The 23,554-nt window shown below is 44.0% G+C and overlaps 1 protein-coding gene across 6 annotated transcripts in view; it reads right to left on the reverse strand.

The window, feature by feature from the left end:
* The window catches only part of daam2 (dishevelled associated activator of morphogenesis 2), a 100,714-nt gene that overhangs the window by 46,017 nt on the left and 31,143 nt on the right, over nt 1–23,554 (reverse strand). For 3 of the 6 annotated variants that reach the window (XM_061794138.1, XM_061794133.1, XM_061794137.1), the window contains exons 2-3: nt 10,830–11,105; nt 5,052–5,141 (exon numbers count right to left, since the gene is read on the reverse strand). In XM_061794138.1, coding sequence (XP_061650122.1) covers nt 5,052–5,141; nt 10,830–10,997 — 258 coding nt within the window. In that variant the 5' untranslated portion in view covers nt 10,998–11,105. Of the gene's footprint in view, nt 1–5,051; nt 5,142–10,829; nt 11,106–11,853; nt 12,625–16,276; nt 16,389–18,306; nt 18,361–23,554 lie in introns of those variants that run through there. The other 3 variants (XM_061794134.1, XM_061794136.1, XM_061794135.1) reach the window with 3 other exon arrangements.

The following is a 23,554-nucleotide window of genomic DNA, read 5'->3' on the forward strand; positions in this document are numbered from 1 at the left end:
GACTAAAATGGATGATCATATGATAATGTAGCCATACTTATTTTTAAGGCTTCTTCATACTTGCGCGGGCGGTGACCGCGCTGACGTCACTGCGGCTGTCCCGCGCGTAGTTTTGAAAATGTCCTGCAGTTCACCTCCAAGTCGGTGGCGTGGCTACGGCTGATATTGGCTGATATTTCCTCTGCATTGCTTTTTGCCATTTCCGGTAGCCTTTTTTTCATTTTCTTTTCAGTAACAAGGAACCGTGTCTGCTAGAACAAAAGGACCAGATGATAGAAGGCGGTGGCGTACTTGGTATATAGAACCAAGGGGCATGGAGTACGTCATCACAGCATGTGACTAAAACGGACCAATCATGAGAGATGATCTCCGCGGCGTTCTACGCGCAGCAACAATTCTTGCCGTCTGCAGAGGGGCCGCGCGGGCCGATTCGTCAGTCACGTGATGCAACGCGGGCGTTGTCGGCCGCGTGAGCACGGTAGTATAAAGAGGCCTTTACTGTACAATGGACCCCAGCATAGGCCGGTACCCTTGTGTAGCGTTTGCATTTTCTCCCCCGTGCCTGCGTGGGTTTTGTCCGGGGGGTACTTCCATTTCCTCCCTCATTCCAAAAACATGCATAGTAGGTAAATTCATCCATCCACCCAGTTTCTAAGCCGCTTATCCTCACAGGGGTCGCGGGAGTGCCGGAGCCTTTCCCAGCTATCATCGGGCAGGAGGCGGGGTACACCCTGAACGGGTCGCCAGCCAATCGAAGGGCACATATAAACAAACAACCATTCACACCTAGGGGCAATTTCGAGACTTCAATTAACCTACCCTGCGTGTTTTTGGGATGTGGGAGGAAATCGGAGTACCCCGGAGAAAACCCACGCTGGCACGGGGAGAACACGCAAACTCCACACAGGCAGAATCCCGGTCCTCGGAACTGTGAGGCAGACGCTCTAACCAGTCGCCCACCGTGCCGCGGTGCCAACTCCAAATTGCCCGTAACTGTGAATGTCAGTATGAATAAATGTTTGTCTATATGTGCCCAGCAATTGGCTGGGGACCAGTTCGTACCCTGGCTCTCACCCAGACTGAGCCGAGACAGGCGCAAATACACCCTTGATCCGAGTGAGGATAAGCGATACGCAAAATGGAGGCAAATATCTGCGTATTTTCGCTTTTGCGGTTCGGCCGTCCCTATCCCCCACGAATCGCGGGGGTCCGCTGCATTAAGAAATGGCTGCTAGTCATATTGTCCGGGCCCTGTCCCGGGAGAAAACGTGCTCAGTCGAGACGGACTCAACTCACACAACTCACACGTTTCTGGTCAGAGTTGAAAGACTTTGAAGTGCCATTCGAGCTCTGTGTTCATTTGGTTCTAAAATGTACTTCGCTACATTAGACTTTGAATGCTGAGAAATGGCAATATAATAGGACGGAGGCACAACGCAGCTCCATATTGTACAGTTCTGTGAGTATTTCTAGATTAGAAAATGTGTGCCGTTTTCTCTTTTTAAGGTTCCATGCCATGAATTTTCCATTTATTCCTGAACTCATCTGAGTTTGGCAGGTGATGCAAAGCTTTGCACAAGACGCAGCTGCTTTGTCACGCAGCCATTTCTCCTGGAAAATAAAAAGGCACGCAGACTGGGAGGTTTTTAAACACTGACGCTCATTTGGGAACTAGCAACTTCTTGTTTTTAGGTTTGAAAATGAATAGTAAGTAGTGAATAATACATCTATTTTTACATTTGTATGACACAATGGTTTTATGATGATAACTTTTCTCATCAAAGTCTGATGGCGGGAAGTCTTGAGCGGTTTCACTGCTTCGGTTCCAAAGTTTCCACTCCTCTGGAAAAAATGTCGAGACAATTTTTGAGTGGGTCTGTGAGAATTTCTGTGAGGCTCGAGGTCCGTGATGATGGGACTGCCTTACGATCACCTTTGGAGATTTCTGCTCTCGATGACATCCCTGATAAAAGGTGCTGAGAAGAGAAGTCTCTTCCCCATCTAACTAATTCAACCTTTCCTGAGCCACAGTGATGCCGGAAAAGGACTGGGCCTTTCCCAAACATTTGCCATGAAGTTAAAAAGCACATAGTTGTCCAAAATCTTCTTAGAATGTGAACTCTAAAAACTCATCGACTTTTTTTCCCTGATTGTTTAGGGTGGCCCTTCAATCTTAAAATACTGTGTTCTAAAGCTTCTGCGTTTTGGATCATCTATACAGGCAACTACAACAGCACTTTGTTTCAAATATTGTCACCTATTTCAGCATAACATGTTTTGTCTTTTCTCCGCTCCAGCTGCCACTACAACACCTTCCTAACAAACAGTCCTCATTTATCAAAAGAAAGATGACGCTCTTACATTATGAGGTCATGTGACTGTAACAGAGCGGCACTGATAATGACAACTGCAGACGCTGTTTTGCTCCAAGCCCTAAAGGATTATTAATAATAATCGATATGCAGAGGCTCCTTGATAGTGGCTCCACACACATGAACCGACACGAAACATTCACATAAACCTCGGTTCCTAGGAGGAATGTGGCACCCGCCTGCCAAATCTGTTGCACAGCACACACGTTTATCTTTATCTATCAGCGCAATGACTACATAAACAGAAAGACAAGAACACATGCACTCCGATAGAGATCAACACCACCAGTCGTAGCGGAGATCAGAGGTGCCGACACCGAGAGCCCGTGTGCAGCCTGAAGACGTCGACGAGATGCATGCGCTACTGTGGTCGGTCATGGTACACAGCAACCAGATTTACACTGATTCCCTTACACAACTGATAACTACAATTAGTACAAAGACCCTAGAAAGGGTCACAGATGAAGAAGAACAAGTTTGTTCACAAGGAACAGGTTGTATTAGTAATGGAATCCAGAAGTCACTATTCTTTAGTCATCATCTTTGACATCGCGGTTCTAGTGATTCAAATTATGTAAACTATTTTATTGATCAGGGCTAACACGAAGCCATCAGGCAGGGAGGGACACAGTTTCCTGGCAGAGGGCTAAGATTCATGTTTGTTGGAATAAAAACGTCTGTTGTCTTTTTATCCTTACTTTACCATACAGTGGACCACCGTTATTCGTGGGGGATAGGGAAAATCTACAGATAATTGACGCCCATTATAACTGCGTTGAATATATATATATATAAACAAACAAAGCCTTGAAGAAGTGGGGATAAACCGCCACTAAGTGTTTTCAGGGTTACACCTTACACCATTGATCTTTGTTAAATCAAGACTGTGTCATTGTGTGTTCATGTTACACAGTTAAAAGTAGTTCATTTTGCATTTGTACAAAAGGGAAAACGCTGTGAAAAGTCAACCTCCTGTGATTTACGATGTTGAATTCAAACTACACGTTAGGGCTTAAATGGTTTCATGAAGCCACAAAGAAGCCTTTATTTATTTTGTATCATAACAAACAAACCACTGGATTTGGAACATATTGTTTGACAACAACAAAGCACAACTGGCATTCCTTCAGTGGTAGCTACAATAGCTATTCGTTTGTTTTTCCAGGTGAATAAAAGTTAGTTTGTGTCAGTGTCTCACTGTCCAAGTGTTATTTCACCCATAACAAGCGCCGCCGCCGCCGCCAGGCAGAGGAACACAAGGGAACTAGTGTTTGTCGCAGACAGGAACGACTGAGCAACATTATGTGGTCTCGATGTTCAAATCGCCGCCATGCTGTAATTGTACTGTGGCGTGTGCTTGGCTAAACAACCTATAAATATGGAGAACGACTCTTCAAATTTGTGAGACCTTGCGGACAGTATGCAAGGACTCCTGGTTGCATTAGCACACATTGACAAGTGAGCTATTATCCAAAATTGCCTCCATCAACGAATGAAGTACTTGTTTAGCTCTTCCTCTAGCTTTCCGACGCGGGCAACCCCAGTTTGGCTCTTCGATTTCCGACCAGGACACACATGTTATCGTGTTTTACCCACAGCCTTAACAGAGGAAATGATTTCAAACTCAAGAAGATAAAACCGATTCATGGTATGGTACGTTAGACCTAAGTTTTAGCAATGCCTTGAATCTAGTTTTGGATGCTTAACTACGTAAATGTGTGTCGCTGCTTCTCAGAACAATTTAATTCCTGCAGGGGCTATTGAATTTGGGAGTTTTCAAGTGAATATGCAAACAAACCTCTTGCCGATTGACGTTATATTAAAATGATTGGCTTTTGCGTGCATCCTTGCCCTAACCTCTCATCTCTTTTAACCAGGGTACTTCCAACCTTTTCAGCTCATGGCCCACATTAGAAATGTTGTTCCCCCCCAGCACCCGAACTTACTCCAATAAAATGCCTCATGTATTTCCATAACAATGAAATAGACAAACTCATGATAAATACATGTACTATATGTATCAACAAGCTCTTTGGAAAGAAATTGCATGCCTGCATAATAGTTAATGAAATTCATTCCACGTAATCTCCTTCATGAGACCTGGTTTCATCTTTACAATAACAACACGCGCTTACTGCTTTTCCGATACAATGTCAGAGGCCGTCTGATCAGCTACGCCTACAAATTTTAGCTGGACAAAAGGGGGGCTCAACCGTCATTCTACTTACGACACAAAACCCTTGGCTAAATTATCAGAGGCACATGGGAGGGTTGAAGACTATTCAGAGAGAATGAGGGGCCAATACAATGTCATTTCCTGCTGAAGATTTGACCCCAAAGTGAGGCTGGAGGATATCGAGTGAACGGGGGTGAAAGAGAGGGCTAAACCGAACCGGTATGTTGACAATATTACAGCAGAGATTATACACATACTTGTGTACCTTATCTTTTCCATGTACGCTTGTTTCAAACGGGTAAATCTTGTGGACGTCATAGAGCGACTAAAGCAGAAATGAGAAGTTGGTTTTGGGCCTGTGTGGCTGAGCTGATTTAAAACTGGCCCTGGATAAAGCCGCCCTTCAATAACATTCATCACTGACAGAGAGGTATTGTGGGAGTAGGCAGCCAGTCTACTACGCTTGAACAACGAGACAAGACATTCGAGACCATTGAACTTACCTTCTTTTTACTGCAATAGATCTGCCATTTCTTTTCATCCGGCAAAGCGAACATGGCCTCTCTATTCTTATCAGTCAAATCCAACTCATCCTGCAACAAGGGAGGCATTCATTTTTAAACCATTGTAGAAACCTATAATATAATACATAACACAATGTTATTGACAAATGCACACAAGCAGTTATGAGACAGAAATCATGCCAATCGGATAGCACAACCTATTATTTACTTTAGCAACAGCTGTGGGTCAATGGATGCATTGAATTGGCAGGGTTAACAATTTTTCCACTGTCAAACTGGGAACCGGTGTTTCCGGACCACCACGGAAGGATATTTACATTCACCCCGTTTCTCGACTCAATTCTTCAGCCGTGTACAAGGAGCCTCGTGCTCCTTTCGAAATGCACATGAGCCCAGGAAATGAGTCTGTTTGAGAGAAAAAGCGGCTAGATTGCTAAATCTGGAGCAGGAGACAGAACAAGAAATGCCTTTATGGACAAAGAGGAAGGCGATGAATAAAACAAAAACAGAGGCTATGATGAGATGCTTCAGAACTCGGGCTTTGTGCTCAAGCTTGAAACTAATTTTGCTACCGTGACGTCAAGCAGATGTACTGCGACCCCCGAGCTCCGCCAGCGTGAAGATGGCTAACAGTGCCAGGGTTGATTATTTTTGTTTAATCCATTGAGCTGGACGGACGGGTGGGCGAGGTGCACACTGCGAGCTTGACACGTTAAAGAGTGACATCATCTCTTATGCGGTGTTTTCAATACCGTGAGTTTTCAATATAGTGAGTTTTGAATAACGTGAAAAGGAACAAGCGGAATGGTGCGAACTTGAAGGACATGTAATACAGACAGAAACCACAAAGGAGCTTTAGAATCACAGGTCCAAGCATTCTTCATCTCAATGGCATCATTTCACTGACTCACTGTGACTCAAACCCTGAGCTAGTCCCCTCAGGGTCTGTACCCTCCACAATAAAGGGTAAAAGCACAGGTCCTCCCCCTCCCCCTAATATTTACGGCTTTTAATTGAAAGCCAATCCACTCCCCACGTCCTCCGGCTACGAAATCTAGTCTGAGAAGTCAGCTCGTCTCTGGCCTGTCGCCTCTTTGCCGGGTCAAAGCCCTGCTGTCCAAGCTGCAGCTATTTAGAAGACCTGATACTGGGAGCTTCTGGGGAAATCCATGAGAATAAGACCCTTGGATGTGAACCATATGGGAGGCGAGCCCAACAGTTGATCTCTCAGCTCCTTCACCCTGCCCGACACTAGGTCTTAACGTCCGATAAGGAAGAGAGGAGGGTGGATGCAATGGAATGCAGGATTCTACAGTTTAGGGGATGTTTATGTTTACTTAAGGGTTTTACGTAACACTTCAATGACTGAGTGGTTTAAATCGCAGAGTAGCAAGAGGAGGAAAAGAGAAGGGGAGCAGCAGGGCAAGCTGCAAGGGCTTATGCATCTTCAAAACACAAATCCTATTTTTCAGTGAGTTGTGAGTCCCTTTAACACACCAAAATGTCACCTCGCTGTCAAGTTTTCCTGTGTATTGATTTCTCCGGGAAAAAAGGGACAAAGACGACAAATTTGACCCTACATTTTAATGTCGCCGAAAGCGATCGCTTTGTCGCCACACTGCCATTACAGAATGCTATCCGTAGAGGGCACACAAACAAGTTGTGTTGGACTTCATCTGAATTAAGAGAACGGAGGTGATGTGGAAAGAACTTGGTCACAACAGCCAAAAGATTTTGTGCAACATTCCAACCTTTTCTTCGAGTGGGCCACAACATGCTCTCATAGCAGATCTGCATCGCACGGCCTTTTCCCTTGCAGTCCCCTCGGAGTCTAAATTCCAAACAAAACCAAATAACTTTGCACCTTGGCTATGCTGAACCTTCTCTGCCAACACACTCCAGTTGGGAATTATTATAAACCAAAGCTAATATTGTTACACCTGCTGCTCAAAAGGGGAAAATAAATACCTTAGGCTATTGAGAACTTCTTTCATATTTTCAACAGCCTATCGAGTAATATTACAAATTAAAGCGGGTGTCACGGTGGTCACGAGTGCGGCAGACTGACAGACGGGCCTTATCATTCAATTTCCTGTTTCACAAGACCAATGGGCTCCTCAAATGTGCTGAATAATAGTGAATACTGGGACAATATTTGAAAAAGTGAGGCAAAGTCCGGAGAGCAAATGGGGACTCGTGGCTGAGACGTGGTTAGCTCAGCTTTGGGGTCATTGGCTTCATGATTGGGAGTACTTGGATGATGCTGGATTAATCAAGACTCAAAGGAGCTCAAAAGGAGGAAAACCATTACTCGCACCATATAAACGACTAAAACCAATATTGAACTGTCATGAATTCAGCAAAATAGTGACGCTGTGCAATGCACCGTAAAGCCATAGCAGATGATAAACGAACGTTTCAAGGCTAATTATATTCTATATGGCCACACAAGTGATGGAGGATATTTGTTAAATATTGGTCTGGTCTATATTTTCCTCTTTCTTCTGCTCACATTTTCTTTTTTTTTCTCCCCTTGATGAACTTGAGAGGTTCATCAAGCTGCTGCTTAGTTCCACGTCAAAGTACATTGTCACCCTGGACGTCCACAAATTAAACATCCGCTACTCTGGTGTGATTTGCATGCCTGTATTTTACATGCAGGGTCTCTCATCTCAATGTAATTCTATGCCAACCTTTCCACAGTAAACCTCGTGTCTTCATTGCCATCAGCTGCAACTTGTTAATGCCAGCGTAGCTGTTCCTAACAACCTCACACTTGGTTGTCATTTCGGCAAATTCTAATACCATTTTAGCTTACCAAAATGCCAACAGTAAGTAAAATAGCAATAATATTTGAGGTGAATTATTATTGCTGATATGCCTGTTATTGTTCAAGACCTCTCGAACCTCACTCAATATGGTTGAAAGAGAATGAGGGGCACAGATAATTTGAAGACCCATGTTGAAGTGTCCTTGAGTCTTGGCCATGAGTTTGTGAATGAATGTGCGTGCGTGCGGTAGAGGTTGTATTGACGAGAAAATGAATACATTGCATCATTACAGTTTCTTTACTAGTCCATCTCAAGAGTTGAGTGGAAAAGTGAACATTGCTCAAGTGCCTCCTGATTTGGATTATTCTGTCAGTCAGTCTGAAATGATTCTAGTGTGTAGGTAGCATTTTGAATTTAGCTTGAGAGCTTGTTATGGAACTCGGAATATTTATTAGAGAGCCAGAAAAATGCTCAACAATCTGGAGAACTAATACGTGTTCAGAGTCCTGACTTTGATATATCTCCATTTGTGTGTGGACGAAGGATGATGATGATTTTTCACTGGGAAGATATGAATTGGGGTCACACCAGGACCCCAGGGCTCCTCGGTGGGGCCGGCAGACCGCCCTGGGTGTGGGACGTCATTTTAATTTTATAATACTAAGACACCACAGCGGCGGTTTAAAATCTCCACTGTGACACAGTGAATATGTTCTGGCATCGAAGGGATACAGAGCCTCCATGCTGCTGGACCTAACAGCCGAACAGGACAAAAAGGCAAAACACGCCCAATGCAATGTCTTCCTATTTTATTCTGATAGTAAAATGTGCTTTATAGATTATGATTTTGACAGGGCAGCTCCAGCTGAGCGTGCATTGTGCTGTCCCTGGACCCAGTGGAAGATGCGAGAACTGTGGAGGTGGTTTACTCCCACAGTTGGCCCAGATCTGTCGCTCCCGCTCCAGAGGCTCCAATTCACCTCCTCAAGAGTCTTTTATAGCAATAATCCCCTTCTGCTGTTGCCAAGGAAACATGCCGTTGTGGGTCTTAATTTCGCCCCATGTTGCATAGCACAAATATTATTGTCAAAAGCATGTGACAAGTCAATCTATATTCTGGCTGTACAGGTTGTTAGACAAGTAGTCAAATGTGTCAGCATGTTGGAGACAGCTGGATAAAAAAAAAAAGCAGATGGGAAGGCCAATTACTTGGCCAGATTACCATTGTCAGGGAGAAACATTTTGCGTTTTGGTCATCCGGTCAAAGCAAACATGAATCAAGCTGTCACAGTGAGTGATCATCGAACAGGAACATAACTTTTCCACCCTCGCATCTCTCGCTCGCATCCAAAAAATCTGAACCTTTAACTGCTACATCCAATGCTGTGATGTTTCTCAAAAGCAAAACAGGGACGTGACCCGAACAATGAACATCGGAGCTTGTGAAAAACAAAGTACCCATCCAACCATCTCAAGAATAATCTATTCACAATATGTGGAAGAGACTTGATCCAATGAGATGGGACAAAGCCAAACCTTCTTTTGCTCAAGGGTCAAAAAGTTGCAAGAGGTTTTGAAATCAAGGAAGGATCCAGCTGTTTTGATGGCTTTTCCTCTCAGGCATCTACAGTATGTCCGGCTCATCAACAGAAGCGGAAGATATGAAATGTACTCCAAAATAAGCAGCAGATCCCACAGTCCTTGTGACTTGAGAACGTGCTCCCATATGAAAGGGAGACTGAACATCCCAGCAATACTGTCACAAATTCACAAATATTTAGAGTTTGGATGCACAGATAGAGCGGCACGGTGGTGGACGGGTTAGAGCGTCTGCCTCGCAGTTCTGAGGACCGGGGTTCAATCCGCAGCCCCGCCTGTGTGCAATTTGCATGTTCTCCCCGTGCCTGCGTGGGTTTTCTCCGGGCACTCCGGTTTCCTCTCACATCCCAAAAACATGCGTGCTAGGTGAATTGACGGCTCGAAATTGCCCGTAGGTGTGAATGTGAGTGCGAATGGTTGGTTGTTTGTATGTGCCCTGCGATTGGCTGGCAACCAGTTCGGGGTGTACCCCGCCTCCTGCCCGATGATAGCTGGGATGGGCTCCGGCACGCCCGCGACCCGCGTGAGGAGAAGCGGCTCACAAAATGGGTGGATGGATGAACAGACGTATGACAAAGGAATAACCTGAACATCTAAAAATGCAGCAAGGCAGACACTTCCACGGAGAATCACTGTTTGGAAGAATCAGTTATTTTGAATTAGTTTGTAAATGTAAAAGGAATTTCTCTCTCCTCAGCTTGTCCTGAATTGATCTGGACAGCTGCAGTAATATATCCTGTTGGTGATTAAGTTTAGCATTCTAAGACAAAGACTTCAGAGTGCCAGAAGCACTCCCGTTGCCAGGATGCTGAAAACATCTGGAAACGGGGATAGTGGAAGTGGGAAAATAAATGAAGCGCTAAGATGAAAGTAGGTAGAACAGTGACTCAAAGAAAGAAAGAGTAAAGCCTTCTTTCCCCCAAACCAGTTTGCATCAACAGCAGACTTCAACACATTCAGCTATGTCCTGATCCCTTAGCACACCCATTAATGCTGGCGAGTCGTCGTACATCCAAAAACTTCATATGGACTCAGGATGGGATGTTGGCGATGCTGGCTGGGTGGTATATAGCAGAGAGGATGAGCTTCTGGATTTGTGCAATGGGGTAATGTGATGTAGCTTCATCCAACCCTTGAGACTTGATTATTTTTACTTCCCGAGCCAGTTTGAAAAGGATAATGAGCAACATGCTGCTCAACATTGAAAAACAAACAAAATGCAGATAATGTCCTAATTATAGCTCACTTGTTACATCAAGGAATCAGATATTTTACTTACTAACGCGACATCCAGTACTTCTTGGAAATCTGTGTTACATCCACTCCAAAACCATTAAGGGTGATCATCATCATGTTAAAGTACTGAAATATGTAGCTAGACACTTACCACCAGCTCTGAGAACCGAGCATGCAGCTCTTCGGCGGGTGGCATGGGGGCACTGAATTCCAGTAGCTGCAAGGGCACACTGTCCTTTAGGTTGATCTCTGGGGGTTCACTGCTGCCGAAGCAGCACAGGAACCCCAGGCCCGCCCTTGTCCTCTTCCTTGGGGGCATGGTGGCTTCGGTAACACACGTGGCAGTGGTGGACTCAGAGCCCAAATATTTAGGAAGGGACCAGGGGGGGTAATGAAGAGGACCAGACTGCTATCTAGGGGGCATGATCTGAAAGAAAGACGAGAGAGACCGTTCAAAACAGGTCCTAAGGCAATTCATGACAATATAGCACAAGAAGACCAAACCCGTTTTGCCAATTCAGGGACTAGGTTAGCTTAATTTAACAAACGTGTCATTTGGGTAGTTTTGGATTCTGTATACAAAAACATCTTGAAATGGCTACCAGGGTGAAGGGTTCCATATCAAGTGTGTGAAGTGGGGACAGTCACATGTATGGTATGTTAAGTTTCCAGTTTTGATCATAGTATGTTACAGCCAAAACAACAATGGTGGATACTGTTGTATCCTTTGTTCTTATACAGCCTCTCCACCATAGTGTGCATACATACTGTACTGCAGTTACTGCACCACTACAGCGTCAAACAGATTCACATATCGATCATTATAAACCTCATACATACCGGTACATGACATAGAGCATTCAAAACAATTTCAGATTAGACCTGGCAAGATAAGGTGTGTGTCCTATGGGTAAAGTCTTTCTTTAGAAATTGACATCGCTGACTACTGTCCTGGCATGCAAAATACAGTGTTCAGGCATTTGGCATTTTCACATTCTCAAAAATTCTCAGAGCAAACTATTTGTCTTTGTTTGGCATTTCACGCATAAACCTACCCATTAAAAGAAAATAAATCAAACAACAAAATGATAGCAAAAAGTGATCAGGTTTTGTGTATAAAAGCCTCACTAAACCAAAGATTAAAAGGAGAAAACTTCCAACTGCCGTTTGCCTACCGAGCAAACAGGTCTGCGGATGATGCAGTCAACACGGGTCTGCACTTCATCCTAGAACACCTCGACAGCGCGGGGGCCTACGCGAGGATCCTGGTCGTGGACTTCAGCTCTGCGTTCAACACCATCATCCCTGAACTCCTTTCCTCCAAGCTTCTCCAGCTCAGCGTCTCGCCTGCCATCTGCCAGTGGATTTACAGCTTTCTGACGGGCAGGACACACTAGGTGAGGCCACCTCATCCACACGCAGCATCAGCACTGGGGCACCCCAAAGATGTGTCCTCTCTCCACTACTCTTCTCTCTCTACACAAACAACTGCATCTCAACGCACCTGGCTGTCAAACTCCTGAAGTTTGCAGATGACACCACTGTCATCGGCCTCATTAAGGACGGTGACGAGTCTGCATAGTAACAGGAAGCGGAGCGACTGGAGCTGTGGTTCGGCCGACACAACCTGGAACTGAACACGCTCAAGACTGTAGAGACGATCGTGGACTTCAGGAGGCATCCTTCGCCACAGCTGCCCCTCACCCTCTCCAACTGCCTTGTGTCAACCGTCGAGACCTTCAAGTTCCTGGGAATTACAGTCCCTCAGGACCTGAAGAGGGCGATCAGCATCAACTCCGTCCTCAAAAAGGCCCAGCAGAGGATGAAGCACGGCCTGCCACAGGAGCGGTTGAGGCAGTTCTGCACAGCGGTCATCGAATCAGTCCTGTGTTCTTCCATCACAGTCTGGTTTGGTGCTGCTCCAAAAAAGGACAAACTCCGACTGGCAACAGACAATCAAAACTGCTGAAAAGATTGTCGGTACCCCCCTACCCACCCTTGAGGACTTGCACGCTGCCAGAACTAAGACAAGAGCGTGCAAAATCCTCTTGGACCCTCCACATCCCGGTCACCAGCTCTTCTAGCTACTTCCCTCAGGTAGGCGCTACCGAACAATGCAAACTAAAACCAGCAGACATTCCAACAACTTCTTCCCTCCTGCCATCAACTTCTTAATGGCAGCTAACTTACAATTCCATTGCAATATGCCGCCAATTCTTTGTCTTGAGTTTGTTGTCACATTTCTGTCGGGCCAATTATACATTACTCACTGTGGTAGTCTAGCCACGCTGCACTATTTGTGCATATCTGTTGTTGTTGTTGTTGACCGATACTGGCCACTCATGCCAGAGTAGCATCTGCACCACTTGCACACTGACTGACTGAGGAGTATCTGCAACATTTGCACAATCGGCATTGTCCCAGATTACCGCACTACTAGTCACTTTAAACCGCATACATTCCTTGAAGTCTCGGCGCCCTTTGCACAATGGTCATTGCTATGTTAGTCATTCAAACTGCTCTAATTGCTAGAGGACTATGCATCTTTTGCACAATTGTCACAAAAAAATAAAAATCAATGTACCGGCATTACCAGATTACTAGCAACCTTTTGTTGTTTTTCTCAATGTCTTTATGTCTCAAAAGTATTCTCTGTCAATTGACTGACTGTTGTCGTACCAGAGCGGCTCTAACTACCGGAGACCAATTCTTTGTGTGTTTTTTGGACATACTTGGCAAAATAAAGATGATTCTGATTCTGATTTAAGTCGAACTAGCAAAGTGCAAGATAACTCCAGCCTTCCAAATATGTTTTATTCCCTTCAGTTGACCTAGAAACACGGCAAAGATCGGTGCATCGTGACAACAAAGAGCAGGAACCGTGGATGATATGAGTCTCTTTTCGGTTAGAATTCAACAAAGATTGCTCTTGTCTGTGAGGTACAATCGTGCCTCGCCAGTGTGTCTGTGAGTCGTTGTTCGGACACGGAGCTGCCCTACCAGTGCCCTTTCACTTTTCAATAGCGCGGACAGTGTGTGTGTGTGTGTGTGTGTGAGTGTGCGCGTGTACAGTAGTGACTGAAAACACTACACGAGGAGTCCAACAATGAATAGAACACATTCACCCGAGAGGATTTCCTCAACGCTACAGAAAGGATATGGGTGGCCAGTGTATAAAGGAATAATGCAAAGTGTACACTATATTATGGCCCTTAAGAAATCACACGCACAACAACATGCTACACCCGCTGCATTTCACAACTTGCAAGAGTTTGACCACATTTGTGACTGAAGGGACTTCCAGCCTCTTACGTAATGCTATTGCTATTAAAAAGTCAATCTAGCAGAAAGAGGTTCTATTTGGCAGTTATAACGACAAACTGAAAGGAGGTTGTCCGTACGGTTTGAACCCACCAAAAAAGAACATCTTTTTTTATTACGCTCACATTTGATGTATTTTCTAATGTTTGTGCTCAGGTTTCACTTCAATCTGTTTTTGTTTCTAGATTATTTCTGTTACTTGAATCTGAACAAGAAAGCACTATCTTCACGTTTACTGAGCACGACTCCTCGCTCTCTCACTCTCATATTCGCTGAGCGGCGGCGTCCTCATTTCGGTGACTAAAAATAGCTGGGTGGTAAAATTTTTATCAACACGCTAGGCCTTCAACATTAGTTTCATGGGGAAATCAAGGGAAAAGAAAAACCCATATTTGAAATGTGGCCTTTTAACATTGCTCATTTGCTTTATCTGCTTCCTTGTATCGGACGTGTGTAAAAAAAGCGGACATCGAAAATCAGTAGGCCAACAAACAACAATGACCATTATTTTAACTTAAGAAAGTGCTGACTTCGTAGTTCCAACTTTACAAAGTACTTGGTTGTCCACAGATTCTTTAATTACGGAATATACCGCATGTAAGCCGTGAAAAAAAAAAAGTGCTCCCTTGTTAACAGAAACACCAGATCAACCCATTCACCTTTGTCAGGGTGTACGGGGTTGTCACCAAATCTTGTGCGTTTGTTTTCACTCGCCCACAGAGCCCCATGTGCAGTCAGTCAGTCAGTCCTCACTCAACACTCGTCCTGTTTTCAGCCCGGGGACGAACACAGTATACACACGGTAGACGGTATATACAACAGCCTACATACATAAACGGGAATATAATATGCTGTTACAATGTACAAGGAGATCTAAGGAAGCATACACACTGATGCCTTTGTCATTGTCCGGTGGAAGAGCCATCCAAGGGCACCAAGTGACCAGATGCACTGACATACAGTTGCAATAAAGTTTGTAAACTCTTTGGAATTACTTGGATTTCCGCAAAAAAAGGATTTTGATGGTGGTGTGATGTGCCTTTTTTGCCTCCCGACAGGACACCGTGTGTTCCTTCCACACAACCCAACTTTGGTTTCACCTGTCCACAGATTGCCAGTAGCGCTGTGGAAAACCTAGGTTGTTGTTTTAAACAAACTGTGTTCAAACCTGTGGCAATGTATTTTTTTTTGGGGACAGAAGCGGCTTCCTCTCCAGTGCCCTCCAATGATGTCCATTCTTGTAATAATAATAATAATAATGTTTTACACTTTGTAGATTTTTCAACATAGATTTAACGGACACTCTAGGATTTTTCTTCAACTCATTGAGCATTCTCTGCTGTGCTCTTCAAAGCTAGAATCCAAAAAAAAAAGGTCATTTTCACCCAAGCCACTACAAGAGTACATGACAGAATGTTGATTAAGCCTATCAAGCCTATCAGCTTCTGACACATCTTGCTATATTTTTCAATATATATATTTTTTTTATTATTTAGTGACTATCCTATACATTCCCCGTGCTAGATCACTTGGTGGCACTCTAAAATGGCATAGCAGCAATGATGTATTTTACCGAAGAATGGGCAGGACCATATATGAACAGGGCGCAAGTCGACTGAGCCGTAGAGAACCGTGAAAGCATGTGGGGTCGGAAGGAGGAGGCGGCCAGACAAACATTTAGCCTACTTCGTATCGAAGCGACTAACCCTTTGTTGTAATGCTGAATTCCAGCGTTAGGAGGCGCCAGAAATCACAGATTACAGTTTTAAGTCATCTGTACAGTGGCAACAGTGCTGAACTTTCTCCATTCACTGAACGTTTGTCTTAACGTGTACTGATGAATATCAAAGCCTTTAGAGATACTTTTAAGACTCTCTCCAGATTTCCCGCAAGTTAACAATTCTGAATTGTAGGTATTCTGAGAGCTTTTTGAGAACAGAAAACTCAAAACTGGTGTGTGTCGTGTGTGTGTGTGTGTGTGTTTTATAGTGCAGGGCAGCTTTAACCGACACCTCCAATCTCATCCCATTGACTGAACTCCAGCTTGGCTGACTCCCGACTCTAACTGCAATAGAAAAATGTCTACCGTGCAATATAACCCTCTATCGTTTAGATTGTTATTTTTTATTTTAGATTTCCCTCACTGCTATTGAAGAATCCTGCAGTCTCTTCCCCTCGCTTGGTTATAGGCTTACGCTGAGCGGGAGAGTCCCCACCACTGCCCTGCTACCGCAAATACGCTAATTTACTGGCAGCCGAAGTGATAGGCTGACCCACCTGCAGGGAGTGGAGCCGGGCTGCGATTCACAGCGACTCGTCGCATGCAGCTAGGTGCGTTCTTCATCAACGCACGAGCCAAGTAAGGGTTGGTCATCGCTGGCTGTGGAACCTGTTTCAGAGGGTTGTGTGGTATTCATCAGAAGCGGTCTTGTATTTCTTTTTTATTCACTTTATTTACAGCTCAGGACACAGAGCTAACATGGCTCATTTATCCACATGAGTACTTCTTCGTCCCTTATCCAAATCTTTTATCTACATACTCGTTTTACATGGTGTCCCTGGTGTTCAGACTGAGACACCGCCGTTGGGTAAACCAAGGCACTTAAAATTTCCTCCATATGTCCCACTCGCAGAGCACTCGAGAAATTGTGGTTGTCTATTGTTGCGAAATTAGATGAAGATCAGACCAAATTATATGACCAATATATGCAGAAATCCAGGTAAGTCCAAAGGGTTCACCTATGTGACATCTTAGGGTACCATTTCATTTCCATTGGCCTCCTGCTCATCTTCCACTATTCCTCTCTTTCAGGAGGAATGAAGTGACTTCCCTCTAAAGCCCCGACCGACCCCTCCACCAGTAACATCTCTCAGTTTACACTCACCACCTTTTATATCCTCTCCAAGCATTTTTAACCTGCTTCGCCTTCCTCATTCCTACTACTCACTTAAAAAATGTGAATAAGGAAAACTTTTAGAGCTTGGCGCAAGGACAAGAACAAGGAGAAAATATTAAAATAAGCTAGTTGCCAACAATGAGTAAAAAGAAAACTCATTCTTGGCAGAAACAGCGACTGTCATGCAGCACACCTCATGATACGGTCATCCCAATGGCATTGAAAAGGTTGGTATAAACCAGAACTAGATTAAAACATGCGCTCCCAAACCATGACGGGCACCTTGTGATTCTGCTGAGAAATGCTGAGCAGATGTGCAGGCGAATAGCAAAAAAGAAAAATCACAAATCTCGGGAAAAATAGGCCTCTTAGGTTGCTCTTGGGTCACTCTTGGGACTTTATGCATGACAACACGTGAGACGCTAGCTAGCCTGCGCCATGAAACCTTGGCAGATGGCCCAAGAGGTTAAGAATGGTGCCTGCCACCATGGGGACATGGCTCACTCGAAGGCCGCGGTACCACTGAGCAAGGCATCAAAAACTCCAAAATGCTCCTTTAGTGATGAAAGTTGCCCCCTATTGCAGTGTGTGCTTGTGTTCACTCCTGTGATGGGTTCAATGCAGAGGACAGAATCATTCATGTGGGGGGGGGAGTGTGAAATCATTACAATAAAGACGAAGGACAAGCCAACCAACAAGGGTTGGTATGACAAGAAGTATAACAGAAGAAGATTGGTGGATATAAGTGGATTCATATTCACAAATGTTTTTGTGACCAATAATGTTAAGTAAAACGTTTGAGGTCAATCAAGGCCTAGAATATTCTTCGCATTGCAGCTTCGAAATTAGAAACAATGTTTCGACAGAGAGAGGTAAAACGTTAAAACAAAACATTGTCTATGCGCCAATCAAAACAATTGATTGTACAAAATGTTACTTAAAAATGGACAGTAAAGGTTTTAAGATAGTTTCACCACAGAAAAGATTCTTTCCGTAAAAATTGGTTTCACCTCTGAACAAATCAGGTCGACCAAGCACACTGAAAACGATTGTATACAACGTTAGTGGTTATACTATATTTAAAGTATATTACAATCCCCAGATTACCAAACAGTGTAATCAATACGATAGCGTGTTAAATAATGTAGAACTTCAAGGACATTTTAATGACTCAGCCTTTGCCGCTCAAAAAAAAAAAAAAAAAAAAAAAAGAAGCTATTTGGAGCCGTCTCTGTGTCCGTGTGTCAAATTCTCTGCAACCACGCATGCACACAACACTCCTGTGGAAAACCACAGAAGCACTTTGATGAACTCCTTGCTCATACAGCCGTACAGTCAAATGTTCACACATTCAAAAATCACACAGTCCCACTTAAGAGTCTCAGATGTGAGCGCATTTTGCATACTCACACACGATGAGCCCTGAAGCAGAGAGACGAGCCCGCCGGCAACTCTGATCTTGGTCTGGAATGCAGCCAAGCATAGCGAGAGCGAGAGCGAGAGAGAGAGAGAGAGACAGACAGTGATGTCAGGAAGGTGATGGAAAGAGGGAGCGAGCTTTAAAGGGAGATACTGCTGCCACTTCTCATTCAACCCACTCACTCTGGTCACTTGTTCCTGGAAGTAGGTCAGTGGAGGAGGACGGAGCAGCACTGACGAGTGTGCGTGTGTGTGCGTGTTTCTGCAACTGAGTGCCTGAATGATTTTGTTTCCTCTCTCCAACATCCGTCACATCATACTTTTAGAAGCAAAAAAAAAGCTCCTGGTTGTGCCATGACTCCTGATTGGAAACATGAAAAATTGGCTGGAACCAGTAGGGGCAATGTTGATTTAATAACAATAACTTGCGTAACCTACGTAAAGAAGGAATCATTAATGACCACAATCCTCTCTACTGTGCAGTTAGATTCTTATTAGCTCCAGAGTTTCATGGAACTCGAGTCAATTTCTGCAAGGTAGAAATGATGGCCATCTCAAGTGTGTGAACATCAGTTGTATTAACGCAGCATACTGTGTGCATCTGGAAAGAATTCCGTTTTTTCCTTATTCCAAAATGGAATACATTAATACAATTGTATGCTTTCATATGATAGCACAAGCACGGCACATCCATTTTTGCAGCCATCAGGTCGGCTGGGGAGTGAGGGAATTTATTTGGTCTCCCGTTCAGGAGCCTTTAGGCAAACTCCCTCCAGCCAAGCTGCCATGTGCTTTTTACTACGGATTAGCTTCCGTCTCGCCACTCTACCATACAGGCCTGATTAGCGGATTTCTGTAGGTCCGGTTGTCATTTTGAAAGGTTCCCCTTTTTCCAAAGAGGAACACCGGTGCTCTGACAGAGTGACAAGCGGGTTCCCCTCACCTCCCTGACTCGCTCAGTTTCGACGGGAAGCCAGCTCTTGAAGAGTCCTGCTGCTTCTAAAACTATACAGATGATTGACCAGAAAGCTGCAGAATTTGTTGTATACCTTGCCAAGACCTCTGCTTCGAGTCAATGATGCCTCTGAGGCCTACAAAACAATTCATCTGACTTCAGGCTCGGTTTGTCCTCTTAACACTGTCAGACCTTATAATGATACAGGTGTGAGCCTTTTCAATGTCCAATCAATCATTTATCTATTTATCTTTACCGCAGGCGGACACAAATTGACACTGTGGAATCATCTGTAGGACAATAAGTGGAAACAGGAAGCACCTGAGCTCAAGTTTGTTCTTCATGGCAAAGTCTTGAATATTTATTTACATGTGTTTTTGTTCGGGGGTTTTATTATTTTTGAATACATTTTCAGAAAGCTCAAATCTTTTTCACATTTCCATTAGAGTGTTACGTGTGGAATTTTTAGGACATTTTAATCAGTGTTGGAATAAGGCTTCAAATAAAATTGAAGTGCTGTGAATACTTTCTAGAGCAATGATTCTCGACCAGTGTCCATGAGCGCTGTTCATGCGTGCCGTGGGAAATTAGACAATTTTACGTAATTGCTCCCAAAAATTATGTATCTTTGTTTATCTATTTATGCCAGTGAGGCATAGTGACAGACAGAACAAATAAATGGTCTTCCATTAGATGGCAGGAAGTACATACATACAGTAACGGATGTATTCACTTTTTTGTTTTGTTTTTTTGTTTGTTGGTGTGCCGTGAGATTTTTCAATTGTAAAATATGTGCCTTGGCTCCATAAAGGTTGGAATCACTGTTCTAGAGGCAGTGCACATGGCCGCCATAACTCAATTGCATGAATTTAGGTGTGCAAAATCTACAAATGATGGGCAGATGTAAGCAGATGAGAAATCAACAACTGCATATTTATGTACTTGCACACTTGCCTTCATGGCACTGGGTCACACGTTTGTTCAACCTGCTATTGTATTGGCAAATAAAAAGAAGACGGACGGGGGGGGGGGGGGGGGGGGGGGGGGGGGGGGAGAGGAAAACATACTCATACTCATTAATTTGTCACAAAGCAAAACATCCAAATGTGTTTACTGGAGTAATGCGAGCAATGCTCACTGGACGCGGGTGCCCCAGACATGCCCTCCCCAAAATTGCCTTCCTTGTGGCAGCCTGTCTGTCCCATGACTAATGGACCAAGCCTCAATTCTTGATCCCCTTACAAAGGAATTGACTCCAAGCTAAATCACCTTAGACATTGAGAACTCATTCTCATGGCCCACCCACCGCTACTGATTCGGGGCACTAGGGAAACTACATTAGTTTAACACTAGTTTGGTCAGAGGTCATATTGTATTAAGATCAGCAATGTTAATAGAGCGTACATGGCGACCACAAATAAGATGCATGGATTTTGTTTGAAGTGTTCATAAATGACTTCAATGTATGATGGTGATGATGTGATTGACAAAAGACAAGCTTCATGTAAACATACAAAATGAGACGGGAGTGGGTGTACACAAAGTCCTGAGGCATGACATCGCCCAACTATTTTGGTACAGATCTCAGTGGTAAGCGGGAGAAATGACCAGAGCTGACATTATTTCGCAGTACATTTACACGCAATGCATTCCTGTGCTCATTCTGAAAGCGCACATTCGGCTCAGGAGTTCATGAAAATCTACACAGCCAGTGGCTTTCCCACACGGGCCAGGACAATTGGAGTGAGGATTCGGTTTGGACAACTCAATCCTTCAATCCTTCAATCCTTCATTCATTCATTCATTCGTCAAGTCAGTATTATCTTTTCTATCCAGTTAAAGATCACTTCTAGATATGAGAAGCAAAGGGAAGCATTTAAAAAAACAAAAACAAAGACAGGAATCTTTTTTTTTTTTTCTCAAAGGCGGCAACAACAGAAAGATAGCATGTTGTGTCATCTACAAACTTACTGACACCGAAACTATCACACACAATAGAGTACTGTGACAGACTACAAATCCAACACTTTGCGAGAGTTTGTGGGGATTTTGCCAATGTTGTGCCTACGTGCATCTTCCAGGGAGGTACCAAGGATCGGAAATCCACCCTTTCCTTACTCCACCCGCCTCTCTGCCACTCTATGTAACCACCCTAATTGCAATCCTGCAATCAGATAGGGGAAGCCAGATAGATGAGACGCCTGAAAACCTTTTCAGCTGTTGGTCTGGGAGCTCTGTCCTCCAACGGTGTCACAAGGATATAAGGGTAAATAAAGTAGGGGTTCATTTATGTCTCTTGAGTTTCAATATACACATACAAACCCAAAAGGGCTATTAAGACTCCAGTGTGACCGTAACTTTTAAGGAGCCCAAATGGCAAAAAGAAAGGAAAAGAAAATACAACAATACAACAATGTAGTGTTTTTGGGGGTACCAACCGAGTCACAAGCCATTGTACCCCGAAAGGTATAACATAGTATTTTTTTTCCACAAGTATACAGTTCCAGAACTATATAACCATAACATGTGTAAAACTAAAAGTATTAATAATATTTTGTTCCCTTGTGCCAACATTAGCAGACACTAAAACACAAGTGGTCTCCTCCTTTGCCAATGTCACACGCTTACATGCTTCATATCCGGGATTTGCTTTTAACGTCAGGTCGCGAGCCATTTTACCAGGCAACTTTTCTCTGAGGTCTTGTTGGCTTCCTTCCAGCCTCCAGCACTGCTGGTTTTAACAGAGCAGAGAGGCACAGTAACGCACCTTACCAAAAAAAATAAAAAATAAATACCAAACTACTAGAAAAAGAGGACGGTGGATATACTGAATGCTACCAATCCTGCAGGGATTTCTTTAATAGCAGTTTCATTTTGTTTGATTCATTGAAAACAAATAATAATAATTTTCCTGCTGTGTGGAGTTGTCATGAACACATAGACCACATCAAGTAACAAAGGTTTGTGGCGCATTTGGATGTTTTGCTTTGAAATGCTGAAAACAGTAATACGACCCTTCGATTGAACAGTTTCAGTTTGAAGAACCTGATTAAAGCTAACTCTTTAATAGCTGTAACGAATATCGTCGACTCCCCAAACAGGACAAAGCTTCCTTAAAAGGACACAGGGCACATATGGACGAACAACCCCTTACATTTTTCAATCTGTTATATTGCAGCCATTTGTTCATTTTTTTCCTCATTAATGTATACACAGCACCCCATACGGACAGAAAAAAAACTGAATTGTTGACATTTTTGCAGATGAATAAAGAAAAATTGAAATATCACAAAGCCATAAGTATTGAGACCCTTTGCTCAGTATTTAGTAGAAGCACCCTTTTGAGCTAATACAGCCATGAGTTTTTTGGGGAACTGCCTGAAGAGGAGCTCAGAGTCAGAATTGTGGCAAGGTTACAAACAAAATTATGCCGCACTTAATACTCCCAAGAGCACAGTGGCCTCCATTATCCTGAAATGGAAGACGTTTGGGACGATCAGAACCCTTCCTAGAGCTGGCCGTCCGGCCAAACGGACCGATCCGGGGAGAAGAGCTTTGGTGAGAGTGGGTAAAGAAGAACCCAAAGATCACGGTGACTGAGCTCCAGAGATGCAGTGGGGAGATGGGCGAAAGTTATAGAAAGTCAACCATCACTGCAGCCCTCCACCAGTCGGCACTCTATGGCAGAGTAGCTCGACGGAAGCCACTTTTCATTACAAGACACATGAAAGCCCGCATGGAGTTTGCTTAAAAAAAAAAAAAAAAAAACACCTGAAGGACTCCAAGATGGTGAGAAATAAGATTCTCTGGTCTGATGAGACCAAGATAGGAATTGATGGCCTTAATTCTAAGTGGCATGGGTAGAGAAAAGCAGGCACTGCTCATCACCTGGCCAATACAGTCCCAACAGTGAAGCATGGCGGTGGCAGCATCATGCTGTGGGGGTGTTTTTCAGGTGCAGGGACAGGGAGAAAAGATGAATGCGGCCAAGTAAAGGGATATCCTTGACGAAATCCTTCTCCAGTGTTCAGAACCTCAGACTGAGCCGAAGGTTCACCTTCAAAAAAGACAATGACCCTAGGCACACAGCTAAAATACCTTCAGAACAACTCTGTGACTGTTTTTGAATGGCCCAGACAGAGCCCTGACTTAAACCCAATTGAGCATCTCTGAAAAGACCTGAAAAAGGCTGCCCACCAACGTTCACCATCCAACCTGACAGAACTGGAAGGAGGAATGGCAGATGATCCCCAAATCCAGGTGTGAAAAACTTGTTGCATCATT

The sequence above is a fragment of the Phyllopteryx taeniolatus genome, chromosome 13 (genome assembly GCF_024500385.1).
Source record: "Phyllopteryx taeniolatus isolate TA_2022b chromosome 13, UOR_Ptae_1.2, whole genome shotgun sequence".
Classification (NCBI taxonomy): domain Eukaryota; kingdom Metazoa; phylum Chordata; class Actinopteri; order Syngnathiformes; family Syngnathidae; genus Phyllopteryx; species Phyllopteryx taeniolatus.